The sequence below is a fragment of the Aptenodytes patagonicus genome, chromosome 4 (genome assembly GCF_965638725.1).
Source record: "Aptenodytes patagonicus chromosome 4, bAptPat1.pri.cur, whole genome shotgun sequence".
Classification (NCBI taxonomy): domain Eukaryota; kingdom Metazoa; phylum Chordata; class Aves; order Sphenisciformes; family Spheniscidae; genus Aptenodytes; species Aptenodytes patagonicus.
The window spans coordinates 70848566-70868187 of NC_134952.1; the positions used below are offsets into that span (position 1 = coordinate 70848566).

Below are 19622 nucleotides of genomic sequence, written 5' to 3' on the forward strand. Positions count from 1 at the left end.
CTCCTTTAGCTCACAGTGCTTCTGCCCTTTGCCTGTCATTTGTACAAAAAATAGTAGTATTCTGACTCCATAAACAACCTTACTGCTACAGATAAAAAAAAAAAAGGCTTACCCATGAAATTAAACTTCCAGAGCATACAGAAGATAAAGTATTTAACTTTCCAGAGTAGGGAGCAAGGGGGGGAAAAAAAGGAAGGAAAAAGAGCTAGCCAGAAGGTGCAATTTGTTTAGTTATCCAAAGAAGCCTTTTTTCTTCTCATCCTAGATAAACGGGCTTGTAAATATTTAATCACTTGTTACAGGGGTGACATTTACAACAATCCACTGTAATGCTCCACATGAAAAAACTGTACAAAATTAACTGTATGGAAGGAAGTTAATACAGCTCCACTGACCATTAAAACAAAGACTAAGACACAATCTGTCTTGTTAAAAGGAAATATGATTTTAAAAGACATACCATCCTTGAGTTTGGTACAATAGTGTAACCTTCATGAAAGGAAACAACAAAAAAACCTAAGTTTCAGAAACAGTATTATGTATTTTGTTTCTTTCTACTGATTCAACTTAGATAGAAAACAAATTAAGAATGGAGCCAAAAAGGTCAATAAACAAACCATCCAGCATTCATTCACAGGCAACAGAAACTGAAGTACCATATGTACATTGTTCTCTCGTATTATGTCCAGAAGATAGGAGCATGCAACACCATTACTGTAAACAATGAAAAAAGGTGTACATTTTAGAGCGTGAAATAATTCTCCACTTTCACTAGTTTTATTGAAACCTTCCAAGTTAGGTATGAATCGGCCTACGACAGTTATCAGGTCAGCAAGCAGACTTGCAAATAGGTATTCTGAATTTTAAAATCTATTTGTAAAACGCAAAGTAACTGCATCAATGGAAGTCAACAAGGGGAAAGAAAGAAGTTATTTTCAGTTTGAGACATACCATCACTTTATACCTAAGGAGATCCAACCCTATTGGCATTACTCTCGTATAAAATTTCCATATTTAACACCTAATTTAGAACAGGCAAACAAAGGTGTAGAAAGCCTTCTAAGAGCTCATGAAACAAATATAGTACAATAGGTATACAAAACTCATATGGCACGTTATTTTTAGGTAGGCTACTAATTTGTATTTTTACTGTGAGAACATAAAATCAAAACTGACCTTTACAAAATTATGATTTCATATAGAGTAAAAACACTTGCCCCTGCTTCTACTTACTAGTGTTTTAAAATGAACAGTAAATTGAGAGAGTAAATTGACAGAGACAAAATAATCCCATTGTAATGCAAACAGTAGGCAGCTTTTTAGTGTGTCCTCGTAATTTGGGAGAGAAAAGCCAAATTAACCTGTCATACAAAACATTTTAAAACCAGAGCTAACTGGCAGAGAAGCCTAAAAGGAAATAAAAAACCCTCTTAGACTGAAAGTTACAGAATTTCAAGGTGAAGTCAGCTTTCAAGAAAACCTCGTCCAAGCACAACGAAATAAGAACGTTCCTCACACTAGTTTCATAACACTCCACATTTCCACAGCTGAACCCCTGGTTCAGAGACCTACAACTGAGATAGCAATGAAAGTGTAGGTCAAAGCCGAGGTACTACAAACGGTCAAAACAAAGCTTGGAAACTATTAAAAAAATGAGTGACCTGCTCTAGCTTTCTTGAGCGGTAACATATGAAACTATAGCAGAGCAAATAGCATAGTTGTAGTGATAATATAAAAATAGCTTGCAAGCTAAGTTACCTTTCAGACTAAACTCCATATATTTGATATCATATGAACAAGGTTTAATTTTCTCAACTTATTTTATGCTTTTTAAAGGCATTTTCTAAGAAATTTGTTTATTTTGTACAGTTAAGCTAACACCTGCTAGGTTTGCATGCTTTTTAAGGATGCACTTCGTCACCTAGTAGAATATAAAACCACAGTAAAACAGTGCAGAATTTTGTAAAAATACTTTAAATAAATTTACACTTCACTATAAGATTATTCAAGTTAAGAATTAATCACCAGATTCAACAGTGTAACTCCTTTACTTCTGTTATCCTCACTGCACATCAAAACCAAAGTTGCTACTTCTGCCAAGACTGAAAGAGCAGATCCTCAACCGCTGCTGGCCTAACAAGCAAGCAAACACTGCTCCATAGACAGCATCATTTTGGTCTTCTCCAGACAGTTAAAACATGAACTCACCAGAAATTTCTCACTACAAGCAAAATCAGAAGGCAAAACTTCAAAGGACTCTTAGAAGCAGAGATCCTCAGCAAGGATCAATGCAGGTAACCTCTCTGTGATTTCACAAACATCGCTCAGTGTTTATGACCAGCTTTTTCTTAGCAATGCAGGCCACGAAAGTTATAGATCACTAGGTATGTATATTTTTTTTAATCAAAAAATAATGGGCAACACACTTACTGCATTTCAAACTACCAGATTTTTACTTCTGGAAACCTAATAGCTTTCTATAAATGTACTGATTTCTAATACTGACAAAAAAAAAATCATTGACTACTAACACATTTTTCCCCTTTTCTGCAGCCTCAGAAAGTTTGTTTTAAGTTACAGTACTGCAAGGCACATACAGAATCTTTTCCTTTCCAATACACAGCAGATATATTCCCTGAAATAATTTTAAAATCCTCAAAACAATTAGAAATGCTACAAAGTTAACAATTTCTATTTAAAAACATTGTTCCTACAGAACATGCACTTTTTTGGAAAACAACTTAGCAAATATTTATAAATTATTTTTTCTTCTTTACATTTACACTGGAAATACATTGAATAATTTTTAATCTGGAAAGTACTGTATCATGTCATATTTAAGTTATTGCCTTCATTATAAATTGCATCATCTCTGGAAATCCATAAAGGTACCGGATTTGAAAATAAGGGGGGGGTGAGAGAATATGTATGCAGTTTAGCCCATCTGAAAGGATTTCCACATAAAGCAATACTGCCAGAGTAAAAAAAATGAACTTTCTTCATTCAGTGGATGAGGACAATAGAAACTGATGTAAGTGCGTTTGTTCAGTTTAATGCAGTGTCATTAGCAACTACTTAAAAATCTCAATTTTCTGTCTTTTGGGCAAGCATATCTTACTATAAAAGCAACTGAATTTTTAAGAGGTAGTTTTTTTCCATTATGCACTTATTTATTTCAAATAAAACATAACCAAAAAAACCCCAACATTTGCTTTTGAACAAGGATAAAGTCTCAAAACTTGGTACAATATCTGACAAAGTTCAATATTATAGTTGTCCTCAGCAGTACCGGGCTGCTTTGGAACCAGTGTATTCCAGGTTGTCTTCATAGTCAAAAGACTAATCTACCAACAGTACTGAACCCACCCCCTCCTCCTCCACCTGTCGGTCCACAACTTCCCGGGGGGTCGTTGTCATCAAATCCATTGGGTCGGAAAGAGCATGAGGCTGAGGCAGCTTGAAGTGCTTGTGTTCGAGCACTAAGCTCTTGCTCCTAAAATGAAAGGATAAAGATAATTTAAAAAAAAACAACCTCAAGTTCTTGAAGCAGCTTATTTCTAGTAAATTTTGAAACAGCTTTTAAAGCAGCATGACTAACTTCTGGACTCCTAAGTCTGAATGGCTTTGTTGAACTTCATGGTGAACATCCACAGCCAATCTGAGACGTACAATTTTGTTGAACGTCAGTAAGTATATGAGAGTCATAATTAAATCCATTTAAGTTTATGCTAAAATCGTATTTTATAGCAACATGGGATGTTACTAAAGAACTAGACTGCTGATAACAAGCTAATAAAACATTAGTTTTTGATGTATGTTTCACATGAATTTTCATCCTAGCAATTTTAAGATGCCCTTGTTCTCGTTGCCAAATAGAAAGGTAAGACCATTAAATCAATGTTAATTATTTAAAAGACACTTTTTTATTCCACTCAGTCAACTGCATAGAGTAACAACATACTCAGATAAAAGGCAAAAAGATGGACAAGCTATTTAGTTTCCATCCAGTGCAGCTTTTTAACTGTCAAGTGTTATTGCTGTGCTAACTCTGTTTTAACATTAGTAAGTCTCAGGAACTCTCGAGCACTCCATAAAGTCAGAGTCAGCTGCTGGAAAAAGTACCTGCACAAGTAGCAGGAACAAGAAAGCATAGCCTCCTGCCAGCTGCTTTTTCAGCTGAATGCCCCTGTGGCTTCTCAGACATCTAAGAAGGGAAGGAGCACAGGCTTTTCCCTCGTGAGAGATATCATACACTATTTTGTCTCTGGCCAACTAGTTTCATAAACCTTGCAGCAATTTCTTGTCTGCAGTACCCCCTCCTCAAATTGGCCAAAAGCTTTAAAAATTGAGGGAGGGAAGGCAGGTGTTGGGCTCTGGAAGACTGACAAGAAAAAGACAGCAGACCTGTACAAGCTTTATTTCTTTAGGAAACAAAACGAAAGTATTCAGGTGCTAAGGCTCATACTGATAGCCTCCTTCACATGACACTTCATCACTACACACCTCCCTAAAGGCAACGGGAGGAAATTTTAACAGGGTTTTAGTAATTACATGGGTCACCTTGAATTGTTCCTTTTCTTCTCCACCTCCTGCTGAAAGCAAGGAACAGAGCCAAGAACCTGGAAGACTGTTTGTATTATACTACCATGAAAGCACTAAACTTAGTCTTGTCCATGTACTTTCACAGGTGCTAAAAATAGTACTTGTGGGTTTAAATTACTCTGCCCTCTTAGAAAAACACAGCCTAAGTTTGAAACTATTCTACACTACTAAGGACTGAAATGCATACTTATTTCCAAAATTATATTAAAGATATTTGGAGGACATTGTTTACATAGATATGCTGGCCATATTCCTGAAAGACAGTATTATGCTATCTCCAGCAATATGCAGATTCTTATGTATCTGCTAACTGTAAGACACATCAAAAACTAAAGTAAATTTACTACAAATAAGAAGGGAATATGAAGAACTCACTTCTAGCACCAGAAATCAACAGACATTTTTGATTAATAGCAGGCCTCGTATAAATAGCCTGTTTAGTTGAAAAACTACACTGCAAAACTGTTTAGCTTAGAACTGAATTTCTTCTCAAAACCAAACAGTGGGAGACTTGCTACACTGTACCTGGGCTGGTTTTTCTTTTTTTTTGGTAAAATATTTCAGAAAAACATTTGTTTTAACGCCGTACAGTACCAAACCAAAAAAGGAATTTTCCTTACTCCCTCCTCCACTTTCATCCCTCCAGAGAACTGTTTTCTGGCAACTTTATACCTCTTAAACCCCAACAGTTGAGTTTTACCTAACAAACTGTACTACAAAAGAACATAAGCACCAACAATAGGTTTGCTGATTATGCTATATTAAATAAAAACCTTTAAATTGTAGACAAAGAACACTAGAGACTTACAGCTAAGAATTTTTTTGCCAGATTTGGCTAGAAACACAATTTATTTTAATTTGCCTTACTGCAGTTACCGGACAGCACGAGGTTTTGGCATAGCTATGCAGCTAAATTATTTTATGTGTATCTTCTATTGTGTACCTTTCATAATACCACAAGCAACAGTATGGTTGTTCTATTGTCACTAGGCTTCCTTACAGAGAGGGGACAAGCGAAGAGGAGAAGCACTACTACGAACAGCAACAACACAGCACCTTGCACGTGACTTATGTGCAAGGGATGACTCCCACAGCTCTGGAGACGTGCATCACGTTTGGTACAGAGTGTAAATGAGCTACAAGCACAGCTTTTGCCAACCACTTAGAAATACTGCTCAGAAGCAGCCATAATGCAATGAGAATAAGATAAACTTCAGTCGTGGTACAAAACGTTTCCTACAATGGATAGAAGGTATCTCTCTATATAGAATCATAGAATCATTGAGGTTGGAAAAGACCTCTAAGATCATCGAGTCCAACCGTCAACCCAACACCACCAGGCCCACTAAACCATGTCCCTAAGTGCCTCATCTACTCGTCTTTTAAATACCTCCAGGGATGGGGACTCCACCACTTCCCTGGGCAGCCTGTTCCAATGTTTCACCACTCTTTCAGTAAAGAAATTTTTCCTTACATCCAATCTAAACCTCCCCTGCCGCAACTTGAGGCCATTTCCTCTCGTCCTATCGCTTGTTACTTCGGAGAAAAGACCAACACCCACCTCGCTACAACCTCCTTTCAGGTAGTTGTAGAGAGCGATGAGGTCTCCCCTCAGCCTCCTTTTCTCCAGGCTGAACAGTCCCAGTTCCCTCAGCCGCTCCTCATAAGACTTGTGCACACACACGCGAGAAATATGGTGCAGTGATCAAATTATCAATTATTAGTTTCTTGACAGAGTATTAGTATTAAAAACCACACACTATTTGTGTCTTCAATGCTAAAAGTGAAATAATTTAGCAGTTTAAGATCTTTCATGCTTTATTCCTGTTCAGTAGTTTGTGCTAAATGAGCACATTTCTTTCTTCTCTCAAGGCATTTATTGACTTGATTAATATTAACCTACATTAAATTGTTCTAGTATAGCATACAGCACTGGCATTTTTGCAAGAAATATCCTTGTTTCTAAAAAAAAAATTGAATGTTTTCAGGCTGATTATATATATCCCAACAAATACTAAATCAGGTAAGTAAAACTTGATAGGTCAATACAGTTCTCTGGATTGAGAATAATGCAGAACATCCCCCCCTGCTTTCCACTTGTTCCCAGAATGGGATTATTAATGTTTTAACTGGAGTGGGAGCTACCCATATTGCAGGTTTTGTTATTTAAAGTGAAAACATTTTAGTTTGCCATGTGGTAAACCGGTATGCAATAGTAAAACAAAAGGAGTAAGCTAGAGATTTTTTGGAACATTTCTTCTAAAAAGTAAAGGCTTTCTCGGGACAGAAAAATATATTCTTAACTTAGCAGGAAAATACTAGTTTAGAACTCTCAACAACAATGAATGCGACTTCTCAAAAATACAATAACCTAATGCAGTGAATCACAGTATTAGTATTAATTTGAGAAAAACAATAACTGAGCATTTCTAATCAGCCTCATTTAAATTGAGAAAAGGACAGGATCTCAACAACTCTGAGGTTAGTAGAGCACTACAAAGAAAGCCATTACTGAAGAATCCAAAATTGAAGGTGGGTAAAAGATCATAAATTTAAAAAAAAGAAACAAAACAAAAACTGTATACTTGGAAATTTTTTTTTTCCCATTTTGAGGAGACTGCATTTCTTTTTTCTTTTAATTGTAAAGGAAAGGTTTTCAAGAAACTACTAAACTTGGCTTTCACTTGTAAGCTATAAGAGAAAATGACAGTGTGCTTTATATAACTTCAGCTACATGTCCTGTAGAGAAAGCTTTAGTCTGGAAGATTATCAAAAACCAATTTTTGTGTATATGCACCAAATTACTTTAACTTTTATAAAATCACATTGATTTTTCACTGGTTCTAGGCATACAGCAGTATTCAAAAAGCTTAAAGTAACTAACTTCTTAGTGTATTCCAGAAATTGCATCAAAATGGTCTTGAAAATGTTAATTCAGAGAAACACATTTAATAACAACTTCATTTTTTAACGAATTATTTTCTCAATAGCCTGATAATGTTGCTTGTTCCACATAGCTAAAGCATCACTTCAGATTTGAAAAAAGCCTGTTATGCATACTCAGGTAACCACCTATTCTGTTGATAACACCGAAACATGTGACTGCAAGCATTGGATTCAACAGGAAAACATGCAAATAAGAATAATTACTAGGATTTATATTCTATGTGGATGACTGTTCCTCCTTTAAATGTTGGGCTTTATATAAAAAAAGGTTACAATATCACTGTAGTAGTTGTACTACTTTTTTTCAGGCTGTGTTCTTAAAATGGATTTTTTTTTCCATTACTCAGTTACCTACACGCTGCTGTAATTATATACCTAAAATAAAAAATAATCTGGCTTCAAGTTTGAAATTTCACAATTAAAGTATTCATGCATCAGCAGAAGTCACAGCAATTCTGACTGAAAACATGATGTTATCATGGAGGCAAGTCCATGCTCGGGGCAGCAGGCGAACCCCCTCCTTGCCCACCTCGCCTTCCCAGGTGCCTCTGTACAACAGGTATGAGGCTCTGGATGTGGAAGGTCAGTCAATGGATGATGTGGATGACGGTCCATCTACACCAGAGGTGTGGCCAAGGTCAGAAAGGCCTACCCCCTGTATCACAACCACCTCCACAAGGAAGAAAAGATGGGTTACAGTTGTAGGCGACTCCCTTCTGAGGGGAACGGAGAGTCCAATATGCCGGACAGACCCTCTTCTTGGGGAAGTCTGCTGCCTCCCTGGGGCCCAGGCTAAGGACATCACTAGGAAACTTCCTAGCCTGGTACGGCCCTCAGACTATTACCCATGACTGCTCTTCCATCTGGGTGGTGATGAAGTCACAATGCATAGTCCAAGGGCAATCAAAAGAGACTTCAGGGCCTTGGGATGGTCGGTAAGGGAATCTGGAGCACAGGTTATTTTTTCCTCTCTCCTTCCAGCTGTGGGCAGTGATATTGGAAGAAACAGACGGACCCAGTCTATTAATACATGGCTCTGTGGCTGGTGTCCCTGCCACAATTCGGGTTTTTTCAATAATGGGATGGCCTACATGGCACCAGGCCTGCTGGCATCAGATGGGATTCACCTTTCTCAAAGGGGGAAGAGGGTCTTTGCTCACAAGCTAGCGGGGCTCGTTGACAGAGCTATAAACTAGACTTGAAGGGGGAAGGGGATCGTGTCAGGCTTGCGCATGACAAGCTGCGGGATGACACACCAAGGTTAGAGGGACAGGGTGCTAGCGAGGGCCCTCAGCCTGTTGCTCTGAGCCGTGCCGGCTACACTGCAGCATACTTGAAGTCTTACGGAGATGAGCCAGGGCCTCCTGAGGTAATAGGAGCCAAGAGGGAAACACCAGTGAAATACCTCAAAGGAACTAAGGGGCGTTCCTCTAAGGAGGTGACATGGCTGACAGCCCAGCTGAAGTGCCTCTACACCAATGCATGCAGCATGGGCAAACAGGAGGAATTGGAAGCCACCGTGCTGCTAGAAAGCTACGACCTAGCTGCCGTTACTGAAACTTGGTGGGACAAATCCCATGACTGGGGGGCAGTTATCGATGGCTACAGGCTGTTCAGAAGGGACAAGCGAGGAAGGAGGGGTGGAGGGGTTGCCCTCTACATCAAGAAATGGATAGAGTGTGAAGAGCTGTCTCTGAAGAATAGCCACGAGCAGATTGAAAGCTTATGGGTAAGAATTAGAGACCGAGGCAACAAAGGGAACCTTGCGGTTGGTGTCTACTACAGGCCACCCAGTCAAGGGGAGCCTATTGACAAAGCCTTCTTACTCCAGCTACAGGAGGCATCACACTCACAGGCTCTTGTCCTGCTGGGGGACTTCAACCACCCCAACACCTGCTGGAAAAGTAGCACAGTGAGCTGTAGGCAATCCAAGAGACTCCTGGAGTGCATCGAGGATAACTTCTTAAGCCAGGTAATAGACAGCCCTACCAGAGGGGATGTGATACTGGACCTGATGGTCACCAACACAAGTGAGCTAATCGGCAATGTCAAGATTGGAGGCAGCCTGGGCTGCAGTGATCGTGCACTGGTGGAGTTCGCAATCCTGAGGGATATGGGTCAGGTGAAGAGTAAAGTCAGGACCCTGAATTTTAGGAAAGCAAGCTTCCAGCTGTTCAAGGAGTTAGTCAATAGGACCCCCTGGAAAACTGCCCTCAGGGACAAGCGAGCAGAACAGAGCTGGCAGATCTTTAAGGACACTTTCCATAGAGCACAAGAGCTCTCGATCCCCAGGTGTAAGAAATCAGGAGAGGAAGGCAAAAGACCAGCATGGATGAGTGGAGACCTGCTGGTCAAGCTAAAGGACAAGAAGGAAATGCACAGGCAGTGGAAGCAGGGACAGGTATCCTGGGAAGAGTACAGGGACGCTGCCCGGTTGTGTAGGGGTGGGGTCAGGAAGGCCAAGGCACAGCTGGAGCCGAACTTGGCAAGGGACGCAAAGAATAATAAGAAGGGCTTCTACAGGTATGTCAGCCAGAAAAGGAAGGTCAAAGAAAGCGTACCCCCCCGATGAACAGGACTGGCAAACTGGTAACAACAGACGAGGAGAAAGCTGAGGTACTCAACAACTTTTTTGCCTCAGTCTTCACTGGCAACCTCTCTTCCCACACCTCTCGAGTGGATGGACTGCAAGGCAGGGACTGGGGGAGCAAAGTCCCTCCCACTGTAAGAGAAGATCAGGTTCATGACCACCTGAGGAACCTGAACATACATAAGTCTACAGGACCTGACGAGATGCATCCCAGAGTCCTGAGGGAATTGGTTGATGTAGTTGCCAAGCCACTTTCTGTGATATTTGAAAAGTCATGGCAGTCAGATGAAGTCCCTGGTGACTGGAAAAAGGGAAACATTGCACCCATTTTTAAAAAGGGTAGAAGGGAGGACCCTGGGAACTACCGAGCTGTCAGCCTCACCTCTGTGCCTGGGAAGATCATGGAACAGATCCTCCTGGAAGCTATGCTAAGGCACATGGAGGACATGGAAGTGATTTGAGACAGCCAGCATGGCTTCACCAAGGGCAAGTCCTGCCTGACTAACCTAGTGGCCTTTCTATGATGGAGTGACTACATCAGCGGACACGGGAAGAGCTACGGATGTCATCTATCTGGACTTCTGTAAGGCCTTTGACACAGTCCCCCACAACATCCTTCTCTCTAAACTGGAGAGAGATGGATTTGATGGGTGGACAGTTCAGTGGATGAGGAATTGGTTGGATGGTCGCATCCAGAGGGTAGTGGTCAACAGCTCAATGTCCAGATGGAGATTGGTGATGAGTGGCATCCTGCAGGGGTCCATGCTAGGACCACTACTGTTTAATATCTTCATCGATGACATAGACAGTGGGATCGAGTGCACCCTCAGCAAGTTTGCAGATGACACCAAGCTGAGTGGTGTGGTTGACACACCTGAGAGACGGGATGCCATCCAAAGGGACCTGGACGCCATCCAAAGAGACCTGGACGCCATCCAAAGGGACCTGGACAAGCTCGAGAAGTGGGCCCGTGTGAACCTCATGAGGTTTAACAAGGCCAAGTGCAAGGTCCTGCACCTGAGTCAGGGCAACCCCCTCTATCAATACAGGCTGGGGGATGAAGGGATTGAGAGCAGCCCTGCCGAGAAGGACTTGGGGGTACTGGTGGATGAAAAGCTGGACATGAGCCGGCAATGTGCGCTTGCAGCCCAGAAAGCCAATCGTATCCTGGGCTGTATCAAAAGAAGCGTGGCCAGCAGGTCAAGGGAGGTGATTCTGCCCCTCTACTCTGCTCTGGTGAGACCCCACCTGGAGTCCTGCATCCAGCTCTGGAGTCCTCAGCACAGGAAAGACATGGACCTGTTGGAACGGGTCCAGAAGAGGGCCACGAAAATGATCAGGGGGATGGAACACCTCTGCTATGAAGAAAGGCTGAGAGAGTTGGGGTTGTTCAGCCTAGAGAAGAGAAGGCTTTAGGGAGACCTTATTGCAGCCTATCAGTACTTAAAGGGGGCTTATAAAAAAGATGGGGACAAACTTTTTAGCAGGGCCTGTTGCGACAGGACAAGGGGGAATGGCTTTAAACTAAAGGGGGGTAGATTTAGACTAGATATAAAGAAGAAATTTTTGACGCTGAGGATGGTGAAACACTGGAACAGGTTGTCCAAAGAGGTAGTAGATGCCCCATCCTTGGAAACATTCAAGCTCAGGTTGGATGGGGCTCTGAGCAACCTGATCTATTTGAGAATGTCCCTGCTTATTGCCCGGGGGTTGGACTAGATGACCTTTAAGCGTCCCTTCCAACCCAAACTATTCTATGATTCTATGATCCGAGACTGCTGCTAAAGAAGCCGTGTTTTGTGCTACCCTATACAGTCAAGAGGAAAGGTGGCATAGAAACAGAGATGGCTAGGACACAAATGCTTTAACCACACAGTCTGAAAATAGCAGCAGAGTTGCAATTTAAACTCTCGGTTCTCTTGTTTATGTTTGTAAAATACCTGGAGCTATTATAACAGATTTTCCACAGTGACATTTAGCTTGTTCTTTTCTAATTTGAATTTACCTAGTTTTTCTAATTTGAGTAGGCCTAGAACTCTTACAGGAACAGCTTAACCCAATCAAAGAGCAAACAGTAAAACACACTTTTACTGCTACACCATCCAAACACAGCAGCAATGCGCAAAGCAAACCATATCGAAACGTGGAGAACAGTGGGTTTTTTGTAACAGCAATCAAACAGGCGACTACAGCTAGGTGAAGTTCTCAGAGCACAGAGAATGTGCGGCTGGCAGTGCTGGTCCCACAGAGGGAGGCAGAATAGGCAGCGAAGGGAAAGCGGAATCTAGTCACTAGCATCTGGTCTTCATTTTAGTGGGTCTAGCATTTGGGTAAGCACAGTTGTATAAATAAAACTTCACTCCAAATGAAAATGCACTAGTAAGAACATTGCTAAGAAGTTTTTAAGTATTCTTTAGCTACTCTCGTAATTTATTAAAGGCAATGAAAATTAGAACTGTTCGAAAAGCCTCTCCTGCATAGAATTACAAGTGGTTAAACAACCTATGCGAGCATCTCAACTGAAAATTTAAACTGAAATGAGTTTAAGCCATTTTCCTTGACGCTTTCCATCCAATGGTGACAACCTTACTATGAAACCTGTCTAGCAACATCAAGATGGAAGTGAGATTGGTGATTTGTAAGGTTAATACACCAGAATATTTAAAAGCTAACTTTTTCTTTCTTTTAGACTGTCTCTCGTGAGTTTTAAGGAGACCGCTCTTCATATACAATTTCCATCTTACCTGCAAGTACAGTTTGTTATCTTTCGTAATTGCATCCATGAGGTCTTTTTGTAGGGGAGGGTCTCCATTTATCCAGAGTCCATTTGCCGAATTGGTGTTGGAGCCACAGGTGCTATTTTGTTTTTTGTAAAACAGAACATAAGCAGTGTCCTTTGGAAATCTACTGGTAATTTTCTGGACTGACTGAAATGAGGTAAATGTCACTCTGCTGTCATTGAACAGAAACCATTCTCTTGGCATCTCAGTGTCCAGCTCACTTTCTACAACAGTACAAGGACTCTCCTCTGTCAATAACTTATCCTGAGGAGAAACTAAAGAAAGAGCTGTAGACTGGTGGCAGAGTCCTGAAGGCCCTGACCCAGTAACATTTCTAGCATATGAATAATAATGTCCACTTTCAGAGGATACACCAGAATGCACCACCACAGAGCTTAACACGTATGGCACCAATTGTGGGCAGGTCACTTCATCAGCACCCGAGGGCTTCAGTTTTTTAGCAAGATTTTCTCCAATATCAGAAATCTCAACACCAACAGACCAACCTCCCGAAACTACAGCTAGAGAGGATGTTGCTCTTTTGACTGGCAGTTCCAAAACAAGTGGCAGAGACACATTGTCCAAGATTTTGCGCCTTATATGACACTTTGGATCATATGAAAATCTCAAAAGAGTGAGAATGAGGTATTCGGGTTCCTCAATGATTTGCATAGTTTTCTCAGCATTCTGTAGAGAGGCACACTTCTCACAATAATACTTATTGTCTCCACTGAGGATCTCAGGTGCCAGAAAATAATTCAGTAAGTCTGTAACTGACAGGGTGTTTTTACCTACTAGCCTCTGAGACATATCTCTATTATCTTGAACTTTGTTGAGTTCAGAATTTGTGGTATTCTCAGAGTTTGGCTCAGTAGAAAAATCTTTAATGGTTCCTTCATTCATTATTGTGTCACATCCACCATTTACTTCCAAATTATTGAGCAGTGTTTCTCCAGCAGGACTAGTTGCTAAAGTACTAGTTTGCACCACGCAGTCATCTTTCACTTCAGAACGTTCCACACATTTTGGGCCAACGCTCTCCAAGGAAGTTGGAGGACAGAAAGCCAGAGAGAGATCTGTGAAAGCTTCTTCCTTTTGAGACATACTTTTGCAGTTCAAACAGCATATAGTAGTCTTCAATTTTCCTCCAAACATCTTCTCTATCAGAGTTCTTTCTTCACTTCCCATACAAGGTGCTTCAGCAAATACTTGTGCTTTATGGACAGCTTCTTGTTTCTGGGACTCTTCATTCATTATACTTTCAGAAATCTTTGTTGAAGACAATGCTTTCAAGGTTCTCTCTTCTTCATGCAGCCTGAAGACAAAGAAAAATAAATCCAAGTAGCTGTGCTATTTTCCAAACAAATATTGCTGCACCATTTCAGACTTTTTTCCAGTTATGCTTAAAAATATAGATGGTTAAGTGGCTAGAAGTGTCTTACATTAAAAAAAGTTTGGTGGTTTTTTTTTTTTTTTTTTTTTAACACACGCAAGCTGAACCATAGAGGTCAGTACTATCCAAAACAGAGTATGAGAAGCATAAATGCATTACTACATATAACAGAACACAACGGATATACTGAGAGAACTGGCAAGTATTGAAAAACCTAACAAACAACTTTTTTATTATTTACCATTACATTATCTTAATAAATCAGTTCTCCCGTTGACTGGTTCTGTATGTCAGATTTTGTAAGAGAACAAGTAGCTATTTATCTAGTGCTAGACTATTTCCAAAGAAAAGAAAAGGTCAGGATTTTGTAGCCAAGAAAGTTAAGAAACTACAGCAAGAAAAACCAAACCAAAAAAGAAACCCAAGGGGGGGGGGGACGGACACACGACTATTTCACTATTGAGATAAACTTCTCCAGAAATGGCATGTGTCATAACGCAATATTACTTAAGCCACATCTCAGCAAGCCAAAATTAAAGAGGGCTACTAATAAATTTAGGTATTTTTATTTTATCTGTGCCACAGTTAATTTGCTTGTTTATTAAACTGGTTATAAATGCATGTACATCTCTTCAAGACTTATCTGACCTGTATGGAATATAGCTGCGTCCACCAACATGAAATTCCAGATGCATGACTAAACTGCTTTCAGCAACCACATTAATTTTACAACGGGACCGTGACTCTAACGTAACACCCAAGTTTAGATTTGTAAAAATGGAACATTACTACCACTGTTATCTGCTTTAAATGACGTGGATACAAGATGGTATCCAGACTTTACCACAGATTAAACCCATGAAAAGTGTTTCACAGACCATACAGAAAACCAGAGACAGCCAGGAATGAGGCCCAAAATTCCTGGTCCCCACTCATGCAGTGGAACTGTTGCATGACTGCTCCTAAGAGTTCAACATTATGTGCTAAGACTGTAGATTCATTCCCATTAATGGCACAATAACTGTACCTGTCTAGCAGGAATCTGAGATATTCTGAGCAATCCTGCTGGGATCGAGGGGTGAACCATGGTGGTCTGGAAGCCTCAAAGAAAATTCTAGGAGCATATGCCTCCCTCTGTTCACGTAAGAGAGGGACAGACAAGGTTACATAAGAACTACTTAAAAAATTGGTTATATTATTTTATATTGACCACTGAACTTTGGACTACATTATTTTAGAGGAACTGTATGAAACACATGGCACACAAACATTTAAACCACTTAATCATAGGAAGAGAGCCATTAATTTTGTAGTAATCACTTCTAGTACAAAGATAGAAGTAGTGGATCCTGCAGGCAAATATTAAATGTGTAGTAAGTATAAACCAGATGTTATGCATAATAGCAGTTACTGTTCTTGCTGGCAAGCTCAAAAAAAAGCTTTCTTTCTTCAGAACACCACCAGTATTTCATAAGTACCAATTTATTTTTAAGGTGATCCAGCTTCATCCCCTTCACAATAAGTTTATTGTTATTAATCAAAGAACAAAAGTGTCTTATGTCTTTCTAGCACTAGCAAAATATTCTAAACATTTAATAAAGTTCACTTTAGAATTTGAACTACAATAAAGTTTAGTGTAAAAGTCACTGCAGAAAGTCACAGTTTACCCTAGAAAGTTCAAGTCAGCTTGTATATCAAGTCAGGTCTTATTTGGATTTTTTCATTTTGGCTTCTCAAAGAAAACCTGTTACTACCCATTTATAAAAACAACACAATACCAAGATGTTCCACTTATGAAATATAGCTTTCTCTAAGTCCATCCACACCATCTGAACATTTGGAGGCAAACTCATTCCCCTACAAATCTATCATATTTATACTTTTAATATACTCAAGAGCACTCCCATGGCATCATGTTTGTTCCTAAATCTTGGTATATAGATCCAAGCTTAAAAAACAGCATATGAAAAACTGACATACCTGGGTATGAGCCAAAAATGCAAAAAGATGCTGTAATTTTCTCATTAGTGAATTACACCCATTTAGATTCAGAGATAAAACATGTCTTCTGAAACTGAAAAAAAAAAAGGGGAGACATTAGTTTCCTTGCTAGATTTCTAACAACAATGCACTTATCATTCCAGCTCAGATAATTACTTCAATTTGAAAGAAAGCAAAACATGTAACACTTCCCTTCAATACCTGGATTCTGCTCTAGTGCAGATGCAAAACTACTGTACAGTAGGAACTAACACTGCAAAAAACCTATTTCTTTAAACATTTAAATGTGTAAGAACAGGCTATAGACAGACAAATTTTTTTTCAATAGCTTCCAGCTAATAATAAAAGCATCACCGTAAACTTTTACAATACTGAAGGAAGCAAGGACAGTGAGGAAAAAGGGACTTGTCTTTTGACACTGGACAGAAGGATCAGGATTTTTAATGGCTAAAATTGCAGTTTCAGAGCTGGACTTTAACAAAGCAATCGGTAACTGAGTGCAAAGAAACCCACTCAGCTCTAGCAAGCTGAGAGATCCCAGGACATGTTAATATTCTGTGAAAGGCAAGAATGCAACAACTGCAATAGTTAATTTGCAATGAAAAGAGCTGTTAAAAAGGACTTACTCTGTAGCCATAAAAAGTGCCTGAATAACACTGTTCATGTAGCAAGTATTTCCTAGATTAATTAGACCTGTCTTCCCAGTTTCAGATTTTCCAGAAAGTCTAGATAAACAAGATGGCAAAGAACTGGATTGAGAAGTCCAGGCACTCTGACTGAGAATCAACTTAATCTTGTCTTCAGTGGGTTTGGGCATATCCTACAAGAGAAACATTTAACACACTTAATAGGTTTTTGTATTTGTTTTTATAATAGGTCCTGCCATTCAGCAGTCTTCTATCTTCACTTGCTCCCGTACTTTCCTTCAGGATCTTGCTATCCCTGACAGCCTAGAAGATACAACCCCCCCCAAGCCCCCTCCTTCAAAGCTTTCTTTACTCAACTCTCAAATTGCAGGAATAAGGGGCTGGTGGTAACCTTTGACCTGCATATTCACAGAATCCTTTTCTGCCACCAGAAACTACCTCTCAAATTTCAAGCTTTAATAGACCCCTAAAGCATCCTGTATTCTGCCAGAAATACATTCCTGCTCTGTCAAATCAAAATGTAAGAATGAAAGAATAAAGTCTAGAATACCTGGAATTAAATTGATAGGGGCTTTTTAAACATCAAAACATTTAACTGCAATACTACTGCTATAAAATCAAGGCAGTAATACCCCGAGTGGGGTTTTTTTGTTTTGTGGGTTTTTTTCAATTTTATTTTATTTGTTTTGGGGGTTGTTTTTGTGGTTTTTTTAAATTTACTTTTTATTTTAAGTGCATTATGCACCTAAATATTTATCTAAAAGCACCAAATTTTGCTTTGAAACAGCATAGGCCAGCATCCTTTACCCACAGAGGAATGCAATACTGACTACAGTATTAAGATGCAGTGCTTAATAATGGTGTTTTGGAGCTAGCCAAAGATTAACACCATGCCAAGTACTCCTCAGAACCTACTTCTCTTCAATACTATCAGTACTCTGAACTTACAGTTGAAGAGTTACAGTTTCTAGCTTGGGCTGAAATGAAATGCCTAGAATAAACCTCACAAAAGTATATTAATAGTTACATGACGCTTAAGAAATTAGATTGTACTTTTAATAAAGGATCTCATTTCAGGCTTTTCTTAAAGCCTGCTATAATCATATCATGGACACTCAGGACCATTTTTCTAGCATATTCCAAACACAGTCAGAATTGACATTAGGTTATGTGGTTAGCTTTTTTCTCCTAGCGGAAGTTCTAAAGAATTTAGATATATGGGATTATAGCTTTCATATTTGGGAAAACAACACAAAAACATTTCACCCTCTTAACACTCCTAACATACCTTAACAGCTTCCAGAATGGGTTCATAGAGCTCTGGAAATCCTGAATAATGATACATCATACAGTGTATCAACTCAGTCAACTGCATCAGAAAGGCTGTACTGGAAGGTAAGCCATCTCTTTTGAAGGAGTGAACCAAACTGACCACATGTGGGACAATCTGAATGGGAAAACAAGCAAACAAAAAAGGGTGTTAATTGCATTTTTCCAGTTTTTTTGTTCTACAAACAACTTTACACATGCCAAATGACAGGGGACCTTTTGTTCTTAAATCAGAAGTGGTTGAGAAACAATGACTTGAAAAACATGCATTATTCTTTACTCATGACAATTTTCAAACAGCACAGTTAATTATTCAATGCTCTCTTTAGCTCACATATCAAGTTTTGGAACTTTAGGAACTTAGAAAATGCATGTTAAGATTTTAAACGGTCAAGTGTCCAAAGTACTCACCTTAAGGATATTAACAGCAAACATTTTGCTTTTGTGCCACCACTAACAGTGAAGTATCCTGTTCTAATTTCACAGATATAGTTTTAAAAACAAACCTCTCGATTTTCCTTAAACAGAATCTAATGCTTGAGACCTGAAGCCAATGAATGCATTCATGCTATTTCAGTTTACAAGACAGAAACTGGCTCACAGCTCCACCTAGTGAGGGAGCTAGGCTCAATAAACCAAGACAGTAATTTACTATGAGCTAAAAAAGCTTACCACAGATGTGGTAACCTATTTGAGAATTAGTTATTTTAAATTGGGTATAAATCAGAAGTGTTTACTCCACCTCCTTCCCCTTCTTCAGTGCAGCTCTGTCTGTATTTTTAAATGCATAAGACTTTTTTTCTATCAGTCTTAAAACATCAAGTAGAAAGTTATTTCAATGCAGTCCCAAAGACTAGGGACTTCTCACTGTGAACCAAAATATTTTAGTCACCTCTGTCAGTTTCCAAGTGATCAAAATGGATTAACTGTGAAAGAAGTGGATGGAATCACTTCTCATCACAAATAAGCTTACAAATTGTTTGGCAGTAAAGACATGAAATACAGAACAGAAATTTATTATAAGAGTATCAATTTTAGGAAAGAATACCAATTACAAGAATTAATATACTTCAAAAAACACCAAAGTAAAAGGGGCCAGGTGCAGAATACTCATTTGCCACTTTCTCAAGTATCAGTTGTTCTCTAAGTATAAGGAATATTTTTACATCTTGGAGAAACAAACCCTACTCTTTTGGTAAGCAAGATATCCACTGTTTAAAAAGAAAAACACTTAATCTTAAGTGTTCGATGTGCTACAGAGTCAATAGTGAAAGCTGCAATGAAAAGTTTCCCTCTTTCACTTTATAAATGTGGGTACATAGCAATGAGAAAGT

General features: G+C 39.4%; 1 protein-coding gene across 1 annotated transcript in view; it reads right to left on the minus strand.

Moving 5' to 3' along the window:
* Positions 1 to 212: 212 nt before the first annotated feature.
* Positions 213 to 19622, minus strand: part of USP38 (ubiquitin specific peptidase 38) — a 28683-nt gene continuing 9273 nt past the window's right edge. Inside the window, exons 5-10 of the mRNA XM_076337140.1 lie at positions 18248 to 18406; positions 16939 to 17132; positions 16292 to 16385; positions 15339 to 15445; positions 12883 to 14233; positions 213 to 3493 (exon numbers count right to left, since the gene is read on the minus strand). Of these exons, the coding sequence (XP_076193255.1) occupies positions 3332 to 3493; positions 12883 to 14233; positions 15339 to 15445; positions 16292 to 16385; positions 16939 to 17132; positions 18248 to 18406 (2067 nt within the window). The 3' untranslated portion in view covers positions 213 to 3331. The remainder of the gene's footprint in view (positions 3494 to 12882; positions 14234 to 15338; positions 15446 to 16291; positions 16386 to 16938; positions 17133 to 18247; positions 18407 to 19622) is intronic.